Raw genomic sequence first — 22,583 nt, 5'->3', positions numbered from 1 at the left:
CTAATGAATACCTAAATTCCTTGCCGCTATTCCTGAACTGCCATAAGTTTGATTATATCTTCCTCTGAAAGTTCAATACTAATAATAATCGGATATTTATTTGAATTGTCACATGTACGCCCACGTATAACCAATCATATGCAACGATGATTCTTACCAACGTCCCCTAGGAAAATATTATGTGGACAACAACGCATAACATCGTTGATAGGAACCAACACACTTTATAATTATTAGACAATCAACAAACTTTATTTCATTTCATAATTTGGCTTGGGTTTCTCCATATCCCCAATAATAAATGGATCTACTCACACATGGAGGCAAATAGCATCATCATGAATATTTGGATAGAAAATGGAAGATCTAATAAATACACATGTGGATACCACTCAAGGTTAAGGATTACAACGAGATGACCAACAGTGATAATGATGTTGTTGATGATGATGATGAACATCGATGCCTTGGCCTCCAATGATCCAACCAGTGGTGATGATGGATCCCCTTCAACGAGGTCCCCCTCTGAATCCCTTTCGGAGGTCAGGTTTCAGTGTTTTCTGGTGGCTATGTGTCTCGCTTCTCAGATCCATCTTCACGGGGTGAATATATTTGATGAGGCAATATGAACGACAGGTGATACGGTCAGGTGGTATGGGTGGGCCTGACAATACCATAACTCACTAAAAGCTTCTGTGACTATCACTTCGCATATTTTTGCCTTGGCTTCATGTGAGTTATTGTTAGAAGGTATTTAATGCTCCAAATCATAATTTGTTCGCCCAGATATCGTTCCTTATGCATTGGTTGCAAAGTCTCCTCATTATTCCAAGATTGTGTGAATCAAATAGAATTGGTACGCGCCAACACAGTAAAATACAAAATTCCTAACACTACTTAGACATTTATGTGATGTAAAACATGTTGCTTTTTGCGCTCATCAATGAGCAACGCCATTGTACCTAAATATTTGAGACGCTAGACACCTTCTTCGATGTCACCAACAAAGGCAGTGCCCTCCTCACCACTGTGGGAATGCCGGCCAGCTTCGTGTATTATGGGATATTCTCTCAACCGATGCTGAACCTAGGCTACCTATAACCCTAGAACTTTGAGGGCATCGCTCGCCTACATTCGTTGTGTTGGCTTATTTCTTGATTGAACACTATTTTTGTCGAGCCTTAGATTATTAGGGGTTAATTGGTTCCAGGCCTCTAGTGAGTCATCTGATTGGTTGATCCACCTTGTTGTATGTTCATTGCTCTCTCTATATGAACAAAAATGATATTTAGTTTTTGCATGGTCATCGTGTATGTCTTGGTCGATTGTACTATGGGCCTTAGGCCCATAAACAAAATAAATCTTGAAAAATCTCAAATGCTAGTTCATGAGAGCAAGAGGTGGGACTAAGTATGATCACACATTGTTAGCGGAGAGAGTTAAGACCTTTTTATAAGGTTTGGTGTTGTACCATCCACTAGGAGCTTGAGAAGAGGAGTGGGATCCTCCTCAATCGTCTGACACACGACTACACACACTCTGCGTTTTTTGTGAACGAGGCAAGCCGGTCTCATACCCATGCAGAGTTCAAGAAGAAAGCGCAAACAAAGACTCCGAGGCTTAGCTTCGCGACGTCTCTCCATTCCGCTTGTCGACAACCATGTTTTCTTACCCCATCGATAGAGATTATCCTTAGTCTTACCCTTGTCATAAGTTGACATGTTTAATCTAGATAAAGTATTTACCATGTCCATTTCCAGATTAAATATAATGAAAAAAATGCTCATATACTCAAGATTGGTTCTTAGAATGTACTAAAAGCCGAGACTATATAAGAACAAAAGTTCAGAACTAAAAAACAAGTTTGCCAAGGAAAGAAGAAACAGCGATTCACACTGATTAATTACCTATTTTTCTTACAAGTTAATCGACCTTCATTCACATCCAGCGATCCACAAGGAAATCAACAGGACTAGAGAAGTTTAAGTAGGGTTTAGTTGGTAATGTAACGCACACATACATTCTCCAATAACCGCAATCAGGAGAATTTTTTTGATGACACATGCATACACATACACGCAGTATACTATCGCTAAAAAGGAGGTAGAACTCTCGCGTAGCGTTGCTTCTTACACGACGGATCGATCCACGATCCATGCCATGTAGATCGACGTCGCAGCTGCCTTCAAGATCCGAGCTGTGTTGTGGATGCGAGCGCCACCGCCTGCGCCCACACCTTGAGCCTCGCCTTCACGTCCACCGGATCCTCCCCTGCCAATCGTCGTTAATCACAACAAACACGCGTCAGTTCCTCTCGTGATTAAGGATAAAACGGCAGTAGGCAAAGACGTAGTAGCAGTACTTGTAGTTAACTATGGCTAAAATCTTAGTGGAACGATTCGCATGATGAGCACAGAAGGAAGACGGATCGCGATAGATGGTACGTGGCCAAGGGTGAGTAGCCAGATCGACATGGAAGCGTCACCGCCTGCGAGTGCTTAATATACTTGTGGGGTGCATGATAGCAACACTAATTAATTCTCATTGATGCAGTCGAGGTGCCCTGCTTTTGACCCGTCGGAGACGACCCAGGGTGAGCTGAGCTCGTCGCTCGTCGTCGTCGATGCCATGCCCGGCAAGGCAGGGATGGTGATGTGCATATATGCATGGCGACTTAATTAGCATGCAGATATATCTGGAGCTAGTGACGCATGGAGTTAATTAAACCACGTGGAAGGTAGAAGAAATAGGTCTGATGGTGACGACGTACCGGCGCTGGGGCTGGAGATGGAGCAGCTGCCGGGCGTGGAAGGGGAGCTGCTGCCGGCGTTGCTGTGGGTGGGGCTGCTGCCGGCCGAGATGCCGTAGCACTGTATCTCCACGGCGCAGTCGGAGGGGAGGTCGAGGCCGAGGTCCCTGCATGCGCGCACCTCCTCCATGTCCATGGCCACGCCGGCCGCCGCGTGGCCGTGGCGGTGTGGGGACGAGCAGGACGGCGAGGAGGTCCCGCTTCCGCCGTGCTGCTGCTGCTGCTTCGTACCCACGACGACCACGACGGGGGTGTCGGCGTCGGGGGCGCCGCCGTTGCGCTCGTGCCAGTTCCGCTTCATCTCCCACGCGCGGTCCAGCCACGCCTCCCGCGCCCCGCGCTCCCGCCGGACCACGCTGAAGCTGCTCCGCCGCGGCTGGTGCTGCCGCTGCGCCTCCGCCGCCTCGGCCTGCGCCGACCCGCCGCGCTGCAGTAGCCGCGCCCACTGCTCCTCGTTCTCGCTCCCGAACCCGCCGCCCTTCGAATGCTTCGTCTCCTCCACCGCCAGCCACGCGTGCGGCGGCGGCAGAGCCCGGACACCCTCGACGGTGCCGCGTCGCCGGTCCGGCACCACGCCACCCACTTCCTCAACGGCGAAGCGGGACACCCGCCTCCTGGCCACCTCGCTCGCCCCGCCGGCACCGCTGTCCCCGTCGACGGCGAAGCGGGACACGCGCCTCCTCACCTCCATCACCTCCTCCCCGTCGTCGCCGCTATCGTCGTCGCCGACAAGGTCATCCTCCTTCCCATCGTCGCCAAAAACGCGGCCAATCGCCGGCTCCCTCCTCCTGGACGCCATGACTAATCGGCAATCCAACGATCACTCCGCTTCTAGCTTAGCAAGCTTGCTAGTAGGGCAGGTGAGTGACAATACCTGGAGACCAGGGGTTGGGTGGGAAGCATGGGTTGTTGAACGGTCCGGTGTATATATAGGCCGGGCGGAGCGAAGCTGCTGGCCGCAATGGCGACGTGTGTCGCGGGGGAGCTGCCGCAATGGTGCACACAATATGTCAACAGCTACGGGATCATATGCCTGTGACGTTGGACCCTGTCGAGCACTCGAGCTACAAGCCTACAAGTAATGGCATGGTTGCCGGGTGGGTATGGCAAGTATATATCAGCAATAACCTGTTCAATCAGGCAGCTTGGTCGGTATGAATACGAAAATACTGTTGATAAGCTTGGATTCAATGCAGTATTGCGCAATTTTCTCGTCAAATTTATGAACTACTACTGCTAGTCGATTGAGCTTAACAAACCAATTCTTTACCAGTGATCAACCATAGACGATCACGCACTCCAAATGGATTTATTAGGGCATATATATCACGTGGTCACTGTCTTCGAAATCATCTCTTCACTCAAGAGTTATACTCCTGTTTGTTTGCCATGCTACTGCAGAAGCAATTCTACAGACTACATCGACGATAACGCTGAAAAGGACCGGTGGCATATCTAGATAAGATAGATCAGAGAGAACAAAACTTTAGCTCTCAAGCCAGCTGATCTCCACGTCATAAAAAAGCAAAAGCTTGAAGCAACCATGAGCACAAGTGCCACGACGGACCGAGGCGACCGAGGGAAGGAAGGAGCAGAGCCGGTTCCATGGGAGCACGTGGCATGTTGAGGGAGAGGCGCCCGGTAGACCAGGGCTGGCGTGGGGCCTGGAGGATGACTGGTGGCGCCACTAGGGACGTGCCAAGTGTGCTGGAGTTGGAGGAGAAGGCTAGACAAGGGTCGGTGTCGACGCGGTTAAGCTGCGGCAAAGAGAGGGGAGGGTTTAATGGGTTAATTAACACAACCCTGAGACAACGACGTAGGATTAGATCACTTTGATTAGGGATGGGTGGGATTAGATTAGGTGTGGATTTGTTAATCCCAATGTGAAGGTGACATGACGAGGTTGGTGCATAGCGTGGCACGAGGAGTGTGCAAAGGAGGTTCACTTGTTGTCACTTGTTATTTTTTCGAAAAGGGGACAGTTCTGGGCCTCTGCGTCAATTGATGAATACAACCTTTTATTGCAACATTTTATCTAGGTGAAAGGCCAGTGACATCTCTTATGGCGAGTCAGCCTCTACTCAACAATTTGAGTCTCTACTCAACAACTTTAGGTTAGTTCTTCTTGCATTGTGCCTCTCATTCTTCTAGGTTTCTTTGATCCATATTGCTTCTTAGTATACTTGTGAAAATTTAGAACTTGTCGATATAACCTTTTATTTCATCCTTTTATTGGAGTGAGGAATGTGCAAAGGAGGTTGACTTGTTGTCAATTGGTATTGGTATGCATTATGTTAAGTTAGCTTTTCCACCTAATTTTATGTCTATTTTCGTCTTCCATCAAACAAGCTGAAGAAAACACAATTTAGCACAAAAAAACTCGGCTAATTTTTTTTGGTTTGCTCAACAAGGCTTTCTTTATTTTGCCTCTTGGCTAACAATTATTTTGTTCGGGGCTATTTCTTCACGTAAAACTATACCATAAGTCTAGACATCACAATTCAACAACCACATACCAAGCCTTAGTAAATGACCTTGAAGTAGAAATACAAATACCGAATGAGTCACAAAGTGCTACAATATCAGTAATTAAGATGAGTGTAGTATTATATTTCCATTTTAAAATACCTTGAATTTAGGTTTGTTTGGACAGGCTTTTGATCAAATGAATGTTGTTAGATTCATATTCCAAAATGAATTTGTGTTATGATATGAAAGATATTCGGTACTACTAGAAAAAGCTAGGTCAATGTATTGAAAGGTCATATTTTTTTGCAAAGAGTTTCAGTGTTCTTTAGATGCGAACGTCCTACTGCTACACACTTCTGAGCATGCATGCTGAGATAAATCTGGAACTTATCCTACACCTCACTAAGGTCACCATTGAGGGCCTGCTAATTTAAAGGATTTTAAAAGCATAGAAATAGAAGAAAAAAATGAATGAATAATGTGCTATAACATCTGAAATTCTACATAATAAAAAACACCGGAATTAGTCGTAGGAATAGTATGATTCCACCGCAGAAAAAACAAAGAAAAATTATATATAGATAGTGCATGTCATAGTTGTTGTAGACACGTAATTTTTTTCCTAAGAGGTCTAACCTCTTGCTAGAAATCCGATGAGATTGCAGTGTAAGAAAGCAATTTATAGAAAATTTGGAGGGTTCAATCATTTAAATCAAATGACATCTATAGGAAAATTTTCCATGGATAAAAATCCTACAATTTTTTTAGAAATCCTTTGAATCAAAGAAGCCCTGAAGATGCAGCCATATGGATGCAACACATCAACTCTTGTCCAAAACTGAAGGTCCTGTAAACTGTGGAACCGTCGTAGCCATTATGTTCCACACATTTACGATTAAGTTTGTACGGCCCCGAAAAAATACGAATGCACATGATCTTAGTAGTTAGAAACATTTTCACGGAGCGAACATGAGTAATTTTGCTGAATAATATGAGGAGAGTGGTGTTTGTTCCGTGCACAGGACCTCCCGTGCATGAAATCACCACGTTCCCTTGCATTTCCACGTTCCCATCCGGTACACATGAGGTGGTGTGTGCGTGGGTTCTCAGTACCTTGGTGCTGATCTTGTAATTTGTTATGCTTTCTCTTCTATAAAGATAAGGCACGCTTTGCGCGTGCTCTCGAAAAAAAAATATGTTTTGGATTTCCAAAACTTAATGAATCCTGGCAGCACGTACATTAAAGCATGAAACAAAGTAAATATCGGGCACAAACATGTACCGGATGGCCTCTGCACGGGGCATATGCATTTCTCTTGTCACATCCGCGATGCGGTGCTCTAGTGTGGATGTGTTAATTCCGAAGCAAGAGATTGTTATAGAATTTTTTTAATTTGAGTAAGAATCCCGTTGAAAAAATAAAATTCGATTTAAGGTGAATTTTAGAATAATATAAGAGATGAATAAACAATTGAATTTGAAAAAAGAATTATTTATATTTTGAATTATTCCTTTTTCGAACTTCAACCAAAGTGGATTCAAAGACGAGTCACTTTAGTTATCCTTTAAGTTCTATCTTCTGTCTTTCCCTATTTCATCTCATAAAGTTTCACGCTCGCAGTTTGTTCAAGAAAGTTAGACCTAATAATCCAATAAACAAGACAAGAATTATTATGAATCTTGATTCTTCATAGAATGTTTTCTTTCTTTTATACCAAATTATCTACTATTCTATTTTCTATTTTTAGCGCGAAGTGGTATCCTTTTTGTTTAGGGTTTTTTGATGAATCTTTCTGTTCAGGATCGTTTCAGCTGTATCTTTATAGGTTCAGTTAACCTATCATCTATACGTGCTACAGGACAATGGTGTCAATGGATCAACCAGTATGTGAGTAAAGGAAGTGTTGGAATTAAAGTTAATGATCAATTAGGCCACTACTTTCAAACTAGAAAGGGATTAAGACAGGGTGATCCCTTATCACCAATTCTTTTTAATATCGTAGCGGACATTTTGGCCATCCTAATTGCAAGAGCAAAAGAGGATGGACAGATAGGTGGCCTAATTCCAGACTTAGTTGAAGGAGGAGTCTCAATTCTTCAATATGCGGACGATACGATTATTTTCATGGAACACGATTTTGATAAGGCTATGCATATGAAATTGATACTTAGCTTTTTTGAGCAACTATCGGGACTGAAAATAAATTATCACAAGAGTGAAATTTATTGCTTTGGTCAGGCCAAAGAAGGAGAAAATGAATATAAAAATCTTTTTGGATGTGAGGCAGGCTCATTTCCACTAAAATATCTAGGCATACCTATTCATTACCTTAAGCTCAAGAATAGTGAATGGAAACCGATTGAGGATCGCTTCGAAAGGAAGCTTGCGAATTGGTTGGGTAAACTTTTATCTTATGGGGATAGATTGATTCTTATTAACTCAGTTCTCACAAGCCTACCCATGTTCATGTTATCTTTCTTTGAAATTCCTAAGGGAGTACGAAAGAGATTAGACTTTTTTCGTAGCAGATTTTTTTGGGATAGTGATGGTCTGAAGAAGAAGTACAGACTTACAAAGTGGAATATCATTTGTCGGCCCAAGGACCAAGGTGGTCTAGGCATTGAGGTATTAGAAATTAAGAATAAATGCCTCCTTACTAAATGGCTATATAAAATACTTCATGGAGACGGGGTATGGCATGAGTTAATCATGAACAAATACTTGCATTCAAAAACACTATCTCAGGTTCAAACAAAAGATTCGGACTCACCTTTTTGGAAGGGTTTAATGAAAGTGAAAGATGATTTCTTCAGTAGAGGTCAATTTCAGGTAGGAAATGGGTTGGAAACTCGATTTTGGGAAGATTCTTGGTTGGGTAATGAACCTCTGTCCATTCAATATCCCTCGCTTTACAACATAGTGCAAAACAAATATGTCACGGTAGCCTCTGTCCTAACTAATACCCCTCCCCTTAATATTCTGTTTAGGAGAAGCCTTACAGGAAATAAATGGGGACGGTGGCTACACCTTGTTGAGCGGCTCATGCATATCCAGTTAAATGATCAAGAAGATAATTTTACTTGGAAGTTGACAAGCAATGGTGTTTTTACAGTAAAATCACTATATTTAGATCTCATGAATGACAACACTCAATATTTGCATAAGGATATTTGGAAGTTGAAAGTACCACTAAAAATCAGAATTTTTATGTGGTTTCTTCACCGCAAAGTTATTCTAACAAAAGATAATCTAGCGAGGCGTAATTGGCACGGTAGTTTGAAATGTTGCTTTTGTAATCAAGACGAAACAATAGAACATCTCTTTATATCTTGCCCGCTGGTTAAAATTATGTGGCGCATAATACACATAGCTTTGAATATCACACCTCCCAACAATATTACACATCTCTTCGGTGACTGGCTGTTGGGTATTGATAAACATGAGAAAATGCAAATCCAAGTTGGAGCTTGTGCACTACTGATGTCTACGTTCCCCCTCCTTTCCTGTAGACAGTGTTGGGCCTCCAAGAGCAGAGGTTTGTAGAACAGCAGCAAGTTTTCCCTTAAGTGGATCACCCAAGGTTTATCGAACTCAGGGAGGAAGAGGTCAAAGATATCCCTCTCATGCAACCCTGCAACCACAAAGCAAGAAGTCTCTTGTGTCCCCAACACACCTAATAGGTGCACTAGTTCGGCGAAGAGATAGTGAAATACAGGTGGTATGAATATATATGAGCAGTAGCAACGGTGCCAGAAAATAGCTTGCTGGCGTGTAGTTGATGGTGGTAGTATTGCGACGATAGTAACGTGATAAAACAAGAAACAAGCAAAGAGTAACGCTTGGCAGTATTTAGGAACAAGGCCTAGGGATTACACTTTCACTAGTGGACACTCTCAACATTGATCACATAACAGAATAGATAAATGCATACTCTACACTTTTGTTGGATGATGAACACATTGCGTAGGATTACACGAACCCTCAATGCCGGAGTTAACAAGCTCCACAATAATGCTCATATTTAAGTAACCTTATAGTGTAAGATAGATCAACAGACTAAACCAAGTACTAACATAGCATGCACACTGTCACCTTCATGCATATGTAGGAGGAATAGATCACATCAATATTATCATAGCAATAGTTAACTTCGCAATCTACAAGAGATCATGATCATAGCATAAACCAAGTACTAACACGGTGCACACACTGTCACCTTTACACACGTGCAGGAGGAATAGAACTACTTTAATAACTTTGCTAGAGTAGCACATAGATAGTAGTGATACAAAACTCATATGAATCTCAATCATGTAAAGCAGCTCATGAGATTATTGTATTGAGGTACATGGGAGAGAGATGAACCACATAGCTACCGGTACAGCCCCGAGCCTCGATGGAGAACTACTCCCTCCTCATGGGAGCAGCAGCGGTGATGAAGATGGCGATGGAGATGGCAGCGGTGTCGATGGAGAAGCCTTCCGGGGGCACTTCCCCGCTCCGGCAGGGTGCCGGAACAGAGACTCCTGTCCCCCAGATCTTGGCCTCGCGATGGCGGCGGCTCTGGAAGGTTTCTGTGGTTTTCGTCGAACGCATCAGGGTTTTCGATCCAGGGGCTTTATATAGGCGAAGAGGCGGCGCAGGAAGGTCGAAGGGCTGGCCAAACCATAGGGGGGCGCGGGCCCCCCCTAGGCCGCGCCAGGGTATGGTGTGGTGGGCCTGTGCCCCCCTCTGGTCCCTCTCGTGTGTTCTGGATGCTTCCGGGGATTCTAAGATCTTTGGCGTTGATTTCGTCCGATTCCGAGAATATTTCGTTACTAGGATTTCTGAAACCAAAAACAGCAGAAAACAGGAACTGGCACTTCGGCATCTTGTTAATAGGTTAGTTCCAGAAAATGCACGAATATGACATAAAGTGTGCATAAAACATGTAGATAACATCAACAATGTGGCATGGAACATAAGAAATTATCGATACGTTGGAGACGTATCAGCATCCCCAAGCTTAGTTCTGCTCATCCCGAGCAGGTAAAACGATAACAAAGATAATTTCTGGAGTGACATGCCATCATAATCTTGATCATACTATTTGTAAAGCATATGTAGTGAATGCAGCAATCCAAGACAATGGTAATGACATGAGTAAACAACTGAATCATAAAGCAAAGACTTTTCATGAATAGCACTTCAAGACAAGCATCAATAAGTCTTGCATAAGAGTTAACTCATAAAGCAATAAATTCAAAGTAAAGGTATTGAAGCAACACAAAAGAAGATTAAGTTTCAGCGGTTGCTTTCAACTTGTAACATGTATATCTCATGGATATTGTCAACATAGAGTATTATAATAAGTGCAATAAGCAAGTATGTAGGAATCAATGCACAGTTCACACAAGTGTTTGCTTCTTGAGGTGGAGAGAAATAGGTGAACTGACTCAACATTGAAAGTAAAATAATGGTCCTTCAAAGAGGAAAAACATCGATTGCTATATTTATGCTAGAGCTTTGATTTTGAAAACATGAAACAATTTTGTCAACGGTAGTAATAAAGCATATGCATCATGTAAATTATATCTTATAAGTTGCAAGCCTCATGCATAGTGTACTAATAGTGCCCACACCTTGTCCTAATTAGCTTGGACTACCGGATCATCACAATGCACTGTTTTTACCAAGTGTCACAAAGGGGTACCTCTATGCTTTGTACAAAGGTCTAAGGAGAAAGCTCGCATTGGATTTCTCGCTATTGATTATTCTCAACTTAGACATCCATACCGGGACAACATAGACAACAGATAATGGACTCCTCTTTTATGCATAAGCATGTAACAACAATTAATAATTTTCTCATTTGAGATTGAGGATATATGTCCAAAACTGAAACTTCCACCATGGATCATGGCTTTAGTTAGCGGCCCAATGTTCTTCTCTAACAATATGCATGCTTAACCATAGGGTGGTAGATCTCTCTTACTTCAGACAAGACGGACATGCATAGCAACTCACATGAAATTCAACAATGAATAGTTGATGGCGTCCCCAGTGAACATGGTTATCGCACAACAAGCAACTTAATAAGAGATAAAGTGCATAATTACATATTCAATACCACAATAGTTTTTAAGCTATTTGTCCCATGAGCTATATATTGCAAAGGTGAATGATGGAATTTTAAAGGTAGCACTCAAGCAATTTACTTCGGAATGGCGGAGAAATACCATGTAGTAGGTAGGTATGGTGGACACAAATGGCATAGTGGTTGGCTCAAGTATTTTGGATGCATGAGAAGTATTCCCTCTCGATACAAGGTTTAGGCTAGCAAGGCTTATTTGAAACAAACACAAGGATGAACCGGTGCAGCAAAACTCACATAAAAGACATATTGAAAACATTATAAGACTCTACACCGTCTTCCTTGTTGTTCAAACTCAATACTAGAAATTATCTAGACCTTAGAGAAACCAAATATGCAAACCAAATTTTAGCATGCTCTATGTATTTCTTCATTAATGGGTGCAAAGCATATGATGCAAGAGCTTAATCATGAGCACAACAATTGCCAAGTATCACATTACCCAAAACATTTATAGCAATTACTACATGTATCATTTTCCAATTCCAACCATATAACAATTTAACGAAGGAGAAACTTCGCCATGAATACTATGAGTAGAAACCAAGGACATACTTGTCCATATGCTACAGCGGAGCGTGTCTCTCTCCCACACAAGCATGATGTAATCCAATTTATTCAAACACAAACAAAAACAAAAACAAACAGACGCTCCAAGTAAAGTACATAAGATGTGATGGAATAAAAATATAGTTTCAGGGGAGGAACCTGATAATGCTGTCGATGAAGAAGGGGATGCCTTGGGCATCCCCAAGCTTAGATGCTTGAGTCTTCTTGAAATATGCAGGTATGAACCACCGGGGCATCCCCAAGCTTAAACTCTTCACTCTTCTTGATCATAGTATATCATCCTCCTCTCTTGACCCTTGAAAACTTCCTCCACACCAAACTCGAAACAACTCATTAGAGGGTTAGTGCACAATAAAAATTAACATATTCAGAGGTGACACAATCATTCTTAACACTTCTGGACATTGCATAATGCTACTGGACATTAATGGATCAAAGAAATTAATCCAACATAGCGAAAGAGGCAATGCGAAATAAAAGGCAGAATCTGTCAAAACAGAACAGTTCGTATTGACGAATTTTAAAATGGCACCAGACTTGCTCAAATGAAAATGCTCAAATTGAATGAAAGTTGCGTACATATCTGAGGATCATGCACGTAAATTGGCTTAATTTTCTGAGCTACCTACAGGGAGGTAGACTCAGATTCGTGACAGCAAAGAAATCTGGAACTGCGCAGTAATCCAAATCTAGTACTTACTTTACTATCAAAGACTTTACTTGGCACAACAAAACACAAAACTAAGATAAGGAGAGGTTGCTACAGTAGTAAACAACTTCCAAGACACAAATATAAAACAAAGTACTGTAGCAAAATAACACATGGGTTATCTCCCAAGAAGTTCTTTCTTTATAGCCGTTAAGATGGGCTCAGCAGTTTTAATGATGCACTCATAAGAAATAGTAGTTGAAGCGAAAGAGAGCATCAAGAGGCAAATTCAAAACACATTTAAGTCTAACATGCTTCCTATGCATAGGAATCTTGTAAATAAACAAGTTCATGAAGAGCAAATTAACAAGCATAGGAAGATAAAACAAGTTTAGCTTCAAAAATTTCAGCACATAGAGAGGTGTTTTAGTAACATGAAAATTTCTACAACCATATTTTCCTCTCTCATAATAACTTTCAGTAGCATCATGAGCAAACTCAACAATATAACTATCACATAAAGCATTCTTATCATGAGTCTCATGCATAAAATTATTACTCTCCACATGAGCATAATCAATTTTATTAGTTGTAGTGGGAGCAAATTTAACAAAGTAGCTATCATTATTATTCTCATCAAGTGTTGGAGGCATAGTATAATCACAACAAAATTTACTCTCCATAGTAGGTGGCACCAAAAGACCACTATCATTATAATCATCATATATGGGAGGCAAAGTATCATCAAAGTAAATTTTCTCCTCAATTCTTGGGGGACTAAAAAGATCAAGCTCATCAAATCCAGCTTCCCCAAGCTTAGAATTTTCCATATCATTAGCAACAATGGTGTTCAAAGCGTTCATACTAATATCATTGCTACTAGCATGCAAATAAGATTCCATAGGTTTTTTAATTTTCGCATTAAACCATTCATGTCTTGACTCAGGAAATAGAATAAAAAGCTCACAGATGTTTTCCATTATGCCTTACTAGTGTAAACAAGAAACAAAAAGTTGCAATTGCAGGATCTAAAGGAAATAGCTTCGAGCACAAACACAATGGCGCCAGAAAAGTACTTTACCTGGAACCGAAGTATGAGTGCCTTTTACCTTTCCTCCCCGGCAACGGCGCCAGAAAAGTGCTTGATGTCTACGTTCCCCCTCCTTTCCTGTAGACAGTGTTGGGCCTCCAAGAGCAGAGGTTTGTAGAACAGCAGCAAGTTTTCCCTTAAGTGGATCACCCAAGGTTTATCGAACTCAGGGAGGAAGAGGTCAAAGATATCCCTCTCATGCAACCCTGCAACCACAAAGCAAGAAGTCTCTTGTGTCCCCAACACACCTAATAGGTGCACTAGTTCGGCGAAGAGATAGTGAAATACAGGTGGTATGAATATATATGAGCAGTAGCAACGGTGCGTAAAAATAGCTTGTGGCGTGTAGTTGATGGTGGTAGTATTGCAGCAGTAGTAACGGTAAAACGGTAAACAAGCGTAGTAACGCAGCGGTATTTAGGAACAAGGCCTAGGGATTACACTTTCACTAGTGGACACTCTCAACATTGATCACATAACAGAATAGATAAATGCATACTCTACACTTTTGTTGGATGATGAACACATTGCGTAGGATTACACGAACCCTCAATGCCGGAGTTAACAAGCTCCACAATAATGCTCATATTTAAGTAACCTTATAGTGTAAGATAGATCAACAGACTAAACCAAGTACTAACATAGCATGCACACTGTCACCTTCATGCATATGTAGGAGGAATAGATCACATCAATATTATCATAGCAATAGTTAACTTCGCAATCTACAAGAGATCATGATCATAGCATAAACCAAGTACTAACACGGTGCACACACTGTCACCTGTACACACGTGCAGGAGGAATAGAACTACTTTAATAACTTTGCTAGAGTAGCACATAGATAGTAGTGATACAAAACTCATATGAATCTCAATCATGTAAAGCAGCTCATGAGATTATTGTATTGAGGTACATGGGAGAGAGATGAACCACATAGCTACCGGTACAGCCCCGAGCCTCGATGGAGAACTACTCCCTCCTCATGGGAGCAGCAGCGGTGATGAAGATGGCGATGGAGATGGCAGCGGTGTCGATGGAGAAGCCTTCCGGGGGCACTTCCCCGCTCCGGCAGGGTGCCGGAACAGAGACTCCTGTCCCCCAGATCTTGGCCTCGCGATGGCGGCGGCTCTGGAAGGTTTCTGTGGTTTTCGTCGAACGCATCAGGGTTTTCGATCCAGGGGCTTTATATAGGCGAAGAGGCGGCGCAGGAAGGTCGAAGGGCTGGCCAAACCATAGGGGGGCGCGGGCCCCCCCTAGGCCGCGCCAGGGTATGGTGTGGTGGGCCTGTGCCCCCCTCTGGTCCCTCTCGTGTGTTCTGGATGCTTCCGGGGATTCTAAGATCTTTGGCGTTGATTTCGTCCGATTCCGAGAATATTTCGTTACTAGGATTTCTGAAACCAAAAACAGCAGAAAACAGGAACTGGCACTTCGGCATCTTGTTAATAGGTTAGTTCCAGAAAATGCACGAATATGACATAAAGTGTGCATAAAACATGTAGATAACATCAACAATGTGGCATGGAACATAAGAAATTATCGATACGTTGGAGACGTATCAACTACTATGGGCTATATGGAACACTAGGAATGACTATGTGTTTAACAAAACAAACAAAATATCTTTTTTGCAGGTTATTCCTCTCACTACACACTGGATCCGTACGTGGTCCTTGCTACAGCCGGAGGAGCGGCGACACGATATGGCTATTGGGTGCAGCCGTTTGGAGACGGTTGCTCGGGATTTGTTCAACCAGTACAGCTGGCGACCTGTTTTTAGAGTTACATGTTGATTACACATATCACGTATCTCTTAGTTTTATTTCGATGGTTGATTCATGTAGCGACCTTATGTGATCCTTGAATTGTAACAGACACGATACCAAATAATGAAATAAATGAGGCCGTATGCATCAATTGATGCAGAGGCTGGGTATCCCCATTTCGAAAAAAAAATACGTGCTACAGGACAGACATGTCATGTTTCGTGCATCCCGTCAGGTGTCAACTCCTGCTTGATCTCCGGGGCGTACACGTCTACGCGGGAACACCGGGAGTCGTTTGAACAGTTTTCTGGTGTATATCTGCGGCTGCTCATGTCTTGGCGCTGCATGGACAAGGCGCAAGCTTCCAAAGTAGCCGTGTGTTCGTGGTAGATCGCGCCCACTCCTCTTGGTTTCGAAGGTCAGCTGATGTATCCTCTGCATTGTGTGTTGGAAACCCGACAGTTCCGTGTGCGTAATCAGCGATTCTTTGCGCCGAACTGACCGTGTCTGCTGCGCGTTGTGCATGAGTGCATCATTACGATTTGTAGCACGTATGGTGAGCTACCAGTACCATGGACTGAAAACGGGAAAAGGGCATGCATGATCACATGATGTCTGTATGTCATCGGTGAAAGTAGGAAATGGTTTGAGTGACACCTGGAAGGAAAGACTGAAAAAATAAGGTGCCGAAAGGGAGAGGAATGCGCGTCCGCAGCGTTATGCTCGACACCAGGCTCCGTAGTAGCATCACTGCCAACATGTTCCGCGGTTACGGAACGTACAAGTACCATTTCTTCCTGAGTACCCCGGAAAGTGTTTTGTATTAAACTCGAAGGTGAAAGGAGAACATCATTATGGAGGGGAAACCACCGTGACCCGGCCCATCACAAGGGGTGCGGGTCATAGACTCACACATATCTTACACTAGTCACTCTACCTTGCGCCAAATGTCCACCACATCGTTAACTACATGGTTTGGCGTTGCCGCGCATGTGTCGAAAACACGAGCGTTTCTTTCGAGCCAAAGGGAGTGACATGACAATGAAGATCCCGAAATTGTGACAGTCACTTGGAAAACTGTTACAACCACCATTCAACAAGAGTCGCTGTTGGGGTTGGACTGCCAGCACCAAGGCGCGTGTTGACACCATCCCACAATCGCAGAGCAAAAGGGCAATCCATAGATAGGTGATCAATGGTTTCGTCAGCCGCCGAGCATAACAGGCACGTGACATGGTTCGGTAGGCCACGCCACACGCAACCTTCGGTCCGTCAGCAGCGTCAATGGTCGGCTAACCAAGCATGGAACCTATACGCCATGGGGGTAAAAGAATTCCAAACATGGGTACCTACGGGTAATGCGGTTGAACACTCGAAGAAGGCGGGGGTAGGCCTATCGAGCTGAGAAGATGCCATCGCTGGCCTACTCCCACTTGAATTCGTCGTGCCCATCGCTAACCGGGTAGGAAGCTACGGCTTCCCAAATTTTGAGGTACGTTACGATGACATCGGCCGATAGTTCGCTGACGATGACCAAAACACATGTGTTCCCGAGCAGTCTTCCCTGAGCCGCCATATGACATCGGAAGTGAGGTTAGGGCGAGGATAGCTTGGGCTATTGTAACGACGTTGAGGAGAGACCAATGATCCAGGGATCTTCCCAGAAAAGAAGGTTGGATCCATCACCCACATAAATCTTGATTGACAGTTGAAGAGAGAAATAGCGTCAGGCAAAACCTTCAAACTCATGCTGTGCCAGGGGCGCTCAAAATCGGTCTCGGAGAGCCAAATCCATTTGGAGCGTAAGGTAGCATTGATGATCTTTTAGGTTGTGCAGTCCCAGCCACCAAGGGTCCTTGGCTGCCACACGTGGTGCCACACGACGAGGCAGCTACCCAGTGGTGGAGCTACTTGAAGCTACAAGGGTGCACATGCACCCGGGTAGAGAAAATATTAACCCTACATTAGTCTCAAAATCTGTGTGTGCAACCCTCTAGACACTCATATGTGCACCAGTGCGGCTCAAATTTCTCTATAATTCTAGGTTAGGCATGAGTAGTGTACCATGATTAGTTTTGCTCTAGTTCCGTCACTGCAACTACTGCCACACACATCCTATTTCCCTGCCTAGAGGAAGCCTCTCTGCAACTTGTGCACCGCTTGCAAGAACCAGGGATCTAGTTCCATTGTCATAAGCCGGTAAATCACGGAGGTCGTCATCACTATCTACATAGGTGACGCGCCCCTCCTTGTGATGAAACACGTCTCCCAATGTACTAGCACTCCTTCCATCGATAACATAGTGGCTAAATTAACACCATATGAAGCTTGCAGCATGTACTCATAGCTTCCTTCATTATCATCATACTCACTTGTCATTATTGAGAGCTCTCGCTGGATCTATGTATAAGAGCATCTTTAGCAGATCCCACGAAAGGCTCAAAGCTGTAAATAAACCGTTGTTTCATGGTTTTGGCCAAAGAACTGAACTAGTCAGATCCTCTAAAACAATGTGTCACTCATTTTTTCAGTAAACTAAAACCGACAGGCGATTCCCGCGGCCTGTTAGGAAGAAGACTTAAACAACTACACACATTTTCAAAAAGAAGACTTAATTTCTATTTGTTTTGAATTTACTGTTCATATCGAGAGCATGTGCTCCCAATAGCCAAAACTCCACGCCCATAAGAACCATCAACCATGAAGCAAATATATGAGAAACTAACAAACATATTAGTATGCCAAAGTCAACATATTGCATAGAGAATATATTGTATTTTGTTTAAGGATATATACAATTTTGTGTGTGACAAATTTCCGATGATTCCAAAATAATATGTTCCTTTTGCAAACCAAAATAACATGCTACTAACCTACTTGCTAGCCACCTCAGGCAATGACTAGTGCCACACATCTGTATTGCCACCCATCTGCCCAGTTTTGTTTTCGGAGAAACACCTATGCTCAAATGTCTGGCTCCCACTTGCATGCCATGTTTCATCCATCAACCGAAGCCCGAAGGCGAACCAAGGCCCGGTCACCCACGTCTCAAATAAACTTTCTGTAAGTTAGCCTTGGCCTTTCTCTCTAACACACGCCTATGTGCACCGGAGCTGCAAGCAAAGTGGCTCTTCTGTTTTTTTTTTTTGAGAAACACGGTACAAACGCAGACGCTCACATATACGTGTATACACTCACCCCTATAAACGTACACACGCACATCCTACCCCTATGAGCACATTCGAAAGACTGAGCCGATGGATCGGATCTTGAAATTAACGAAGTCACCACAGACGCCTCACTGTCGACCGAAACGTCGCCTCCCATTGAATGAATATTCCATCATCCATGGATACTAGCCATCTAGCTAAGGCTTTTGTCAAAAATGTCTTTGTATGCTAGATCCGATCGAGTCTTAGCCAGTATATTCGGTCCACAAGGACTTGTTTATGCTCAACATGGTTGTGCAGAAGAGGAAAACACATGGTTGAACCGGGCGGCATCTGCACCCGGCGGAAATCGCTCTTCTATTGGTCCAGGTAGATTGTGGGGCCTACAAGAGAAACAGATCTTTTTTCATACAGCTCAAATACGAACGAGAATACCACAGGGTGGACCCGTAATCAATACAATCACGTGGGGACTGGAGAGCGAACTCGTTGGGAAAGAATTGCCCCGCCACAGCGCCCCTCTCGTCTGCGGTCGGCGCCGCCTTCCTCTATCCCTCTTCCAACCCCAGCGATCGTGCGGTGTGCAGCGAGATCCCGGACAGGTTCATGGCGTATGCGGTGCTTCGTGCAGCTGCCGACATGAACCAGGCGAGACTGTGAACCAGGCCGCTGCTGCATGTAAGGTCCACCGCGGGCTCGCCGGAGGTGCTAGAGTATGCTCACGCTCCTCGTCGTCTACTCCTCGTTCTCTCCCAAGGTGCCTTCACGGTGCAGGATTGAAATTTCCGCAAGGTCGGGAGTACATGCTATTCGCCTGCTCCCCGTCCGCTCTCATGGTGCCTCTGCGGCACCGCCGGTGGCCATTCGCACCGTTGTCTCCCAAGTTCTCCTCTCGCCCAGTGGCTCAGCGCCCATGCCGCTGATTATGTTCAGTTCGTCGTATGTAGTGTTGCGCGGCTGTGATGTGCCAGGTGCTTACCATCGCTGTGTCGTTGCGATGTGTCAGGACGTCTCCCGCCGCTGCAGCAGGATGCGGTCGGGCGAGCTAGGGCGGCGGCGCGGGAGAGGAGCAGCTGCGGGCAGAGGCGCCTTGTGCTCCCCCCACCAGAGATGCCCCGCGACACCGGCGTCCACGCCGTACGACGTCATCCTCAAGCTCGGCGCCTACAAGGCCTTCTCGGAGATGTCCCCGGTGCTCCAGTTCGTGCACATCACTTGCGTCCAGGCGGTGCTCGACCACCTCCGCGGCGCCGGCTGCATCGACATCCTCGACTTGTACATCGCCATGGGCGAGCAGTAGGCGTCGTTCATGCAGGAGCTCGCGCAGCTCCGCCCGGCCACGGCACTCAAGGTCACCGCATTCGTCTCGCCGGCGTCGTACCACCCGCTCTGCAGCTCATCCACGAGAACCTCTCCAGCTTCGCCGCTGACCTCAGTGTCTTCTTCCAGTTCACCGTCTTCAACATCGACACCCTTGACCCCGCGGACCTCGTGGCCATCGCCGGTGGCGACACCCTCGCCGTCCACATCCCCGTCGGCGTAGCACACGCGGCTGCAATGCCAGCCATCCTCCGCCTCATCAAGCGACTCGGTGCCAAGGTCATCGTTGTCGTCGACCGCGGCTGCGACCACACGGAGCTCCCCTTCGTTGCGCACCTATTCCAGGCGTTCAAGTCCACCGTCTTCCAGCCAGTTCCTGGTCCAGCCGGCCGTCGAGCAGTGCGTCGTCGGGCGCCACCGCGCGTCTGTCGATATGGCGCAGAAGCTGCCGGCCGTGGCGAGCCGTGTTCGCGTCTGCCGGGTTCACGCCGGTGCAGGCCAGCATGTTCATTTACTTCGCGCAGGTCCACACACATGCTCTGCCATGGTGTGCTGCAACTTTATGCTCTGCTACGCTGCGCCTGCAACGGTAGCGACAGCAAGCTCATTCATTTCGGCAGGTCCATAAACATGTATTCGTATACGAAATACTACTAACCCACATGCGGCAGTGGACCTTGTACATGATTGTTGGACCAATCAACACCCGAGTTGACGCGGGTTCATATGCCGCCGGGTTCCATCTATTCCCTCTCAGAACAGAACATCAAATCCCTGGCCAACTCTATATCTTTTGTGACCTTTTGTCATGTTAGTCATTTGCCTAATGAATCAATCCGTACTATATCTAGGTGAGCCGAGAATTTTGTTAGTTGTGTGATTGTGTCTTTCATAATTAATTGGTCAATCTATACCTAATAATAAAGGAGCTAACGTTTCCGTGGTTTCGTCCGTCAAAATACGCTTTGGTCCGTCGCTGAAGGCGTGTTTGTACGTCGTCCCACCCGTTCAAGTTCGCTCGCGGTTGTTGTTCGTGTTTATGAAGGAAACCGATCGGTCCCGTGATCGTGCTCGTGGGGAAACTGATCCTACCCAAAGTTGGGTATCCCGGCCGGACTAGAGTTATCCTCTCTTTTTTTTTCCTTCTTTGAGTCTTTATTATAAATATCAGAGCGATCGTTACCCTACATCAAATCAAATCGACCGATCCAATCAAAATTCAGAGTTCCAAGCTATTAGATACGCAAGTCAGCGATTCAACAAGATAGGTAGAAATCGCAGGAGCTCGCTGTAGTCGGGTTTCGCGGGAGGACAGGACGGAAGGACGCGCTCAGCTAGGTCATGGGCTCATAGAGCGAAAAGTCGCGGATATGAACTCCAGGTCTTCGTTGATCGGAGAAGCTTACTCAGGCGGAAATTTTGCACGGCCAAGGTTTTTAGGTGCTCACGGCCAGATCGATGCTAAAATTTCAAGATTGAGGAAGAAGGCTAGACTTTCGATCTTCTGAGTTCTACAGCTGATCGGTGCGTCCTGCAGCGGTTTTTCACGCGGCAACGGAGTCTACGAGAAGATATGCTGCCGACCGCCATCTGCTTGTGCTCGACTACAACTGCGACACAGGTGGTCGATCCAACTCGGCGAGTTCAGGGCCCTCAATTCAGGTTTACTATGTCCGTGTGAGCAGCAAAGCAATAAATAATGGAGAAGTCAAATCAGATTTGGCTGTTTACTTTTCATCGGGAGGTCGACAATTGTGCTTCGTTTGGCAACAGGTATTCACATGCACGGGCGGTCGCATGTGCCCGTTCGGTCTCCTTGAATTCTTGCTGGAGGAGGAGAGACTAGCGGTCATCGGATCTATGAAAAACTCACCCACCGCGTGCAGTGCAAGGCAGAGCCTTCTGAATGTGGAACAGAAACGATTTCAGCTGCAATTTCATGCGAATTCTGATGGCACACACGTCAGCCGATTTCGTGCTTGGAGTATCGTGATTAAGTTTAAGACAAAAATTTAGCATTGTAAACACCATGCTTGATATCAGCATGAGATCAATTTCGTGAATTTAAGAGAATCCGCGGCACCTGAACATCAGGAAATTCTCTCCCGGATTATACAGGAAGATTCATTCTGCTATTATCGCGCAGTACTGTTGACAGCTACTCTGTATTTCCTACTCATTTTTGTCAGCTAAAGGAGTGTGTTACCTCACTAGAGAGAGATGTGAGCTGCATAATTTTTTCTTTAGTAAATTATATATATGTCTACTGTGATCGTTCATTGATGTAGATAAATACATGCAACCATTGTTTATCTCAGAAAATTTGTTTCAACTCCTAATGAATCCCAATTGTTTTATAATGATTATTAAATCATTTGTTTTCCTTGTAGGTTTCAGTTTTGTAAGTTGAACATTTCCTAAAATATTTCGAGATCGTCTCTTCTTGTGATGTCCAGTGTCAGCATGGTTTATATGGCCTCCGGCACATCCTTTGGAGCATGGTGAGTGCAGCTGTAAAAATTAAGTATATTTTCTTTAAGTGATCACACTTGCTACCATATGGAAAAATATTGTGGACATTCCTGCAGCTATAGCTGTAGCGATAG

The 22,583-nt window shown here is 44.7% G+C and overlaps 2 protein-coding genes across 2 annotated transcripts; one reads left to right on the top strand and one right to left on the bottom strand.

The window, feature by feature from the left end:
- Positions 1-1,872: 1,872 nt before the first annotated feature.
- On the bottom strand, positions 1,873-3,821 carry LOC127346937 (uncharacterized). Its single transcript, XM_051373178.2, has 2 exons — positions 2,771-3,821; positions 1,873-2,271 (listed from the first exon to the last, which is right to left on the bottom strand). The coding sequence occupies exons 1-2, from the start codon at positions 3,606-3,608 to the stop codon at positions 2,186-2,188; spliced, it is 924 nt and encodes a 307-aa protein (XP_051229138.1). The 5' UTR covers positions 3,609-3,821; the 3' UTR covers positions 1,873-2,185.
- Positions 3,822-19,826: 16,005 nt separating this feature from the next.
- On the top strand, positions 19,827-20,680 carry LOC127346929 (uncharacterized). Its single transcript, XM_071826879.1, has 2 exons — positions 19,827-20,008; positions 20,107-20,680. The coding sequence occupies exons 1-2, from the start codon at positions 19,967-19,969 to the stop codon at positions 20,632-20,634; spliced, it is 570 nt and encodes a 189-aa protein (XP_071682980.1). The 5' UTR covers positions 19,827-19,966; the 3' UTR covers positions 20,635-20,680.
- The last annotated feature ends 1,903 nt before the right edge of the window (positions 20,681-22,583 follow it).

This window comes from Lolium perenne, chromosome 1 (genome assembly GCF_019359855.2).
Source record: "Lolium perenne isolate Kyuss_39 chromosome 1, Kyuss_2.0, whole genome shotgun sequence".
In the NCBI taxonomy this organism is placed as follows: Eukaryota; Viridiplantae; Streptophyta; class Magnoliopsida; order Poales; family Poaceae; genus Lolium; species Lolium perenne.
The sequence above is the reverse complement of the archived record's forward strand: the minus strand, read 5'-3'. Positions and strand labels throughout refer to the sequence as shown.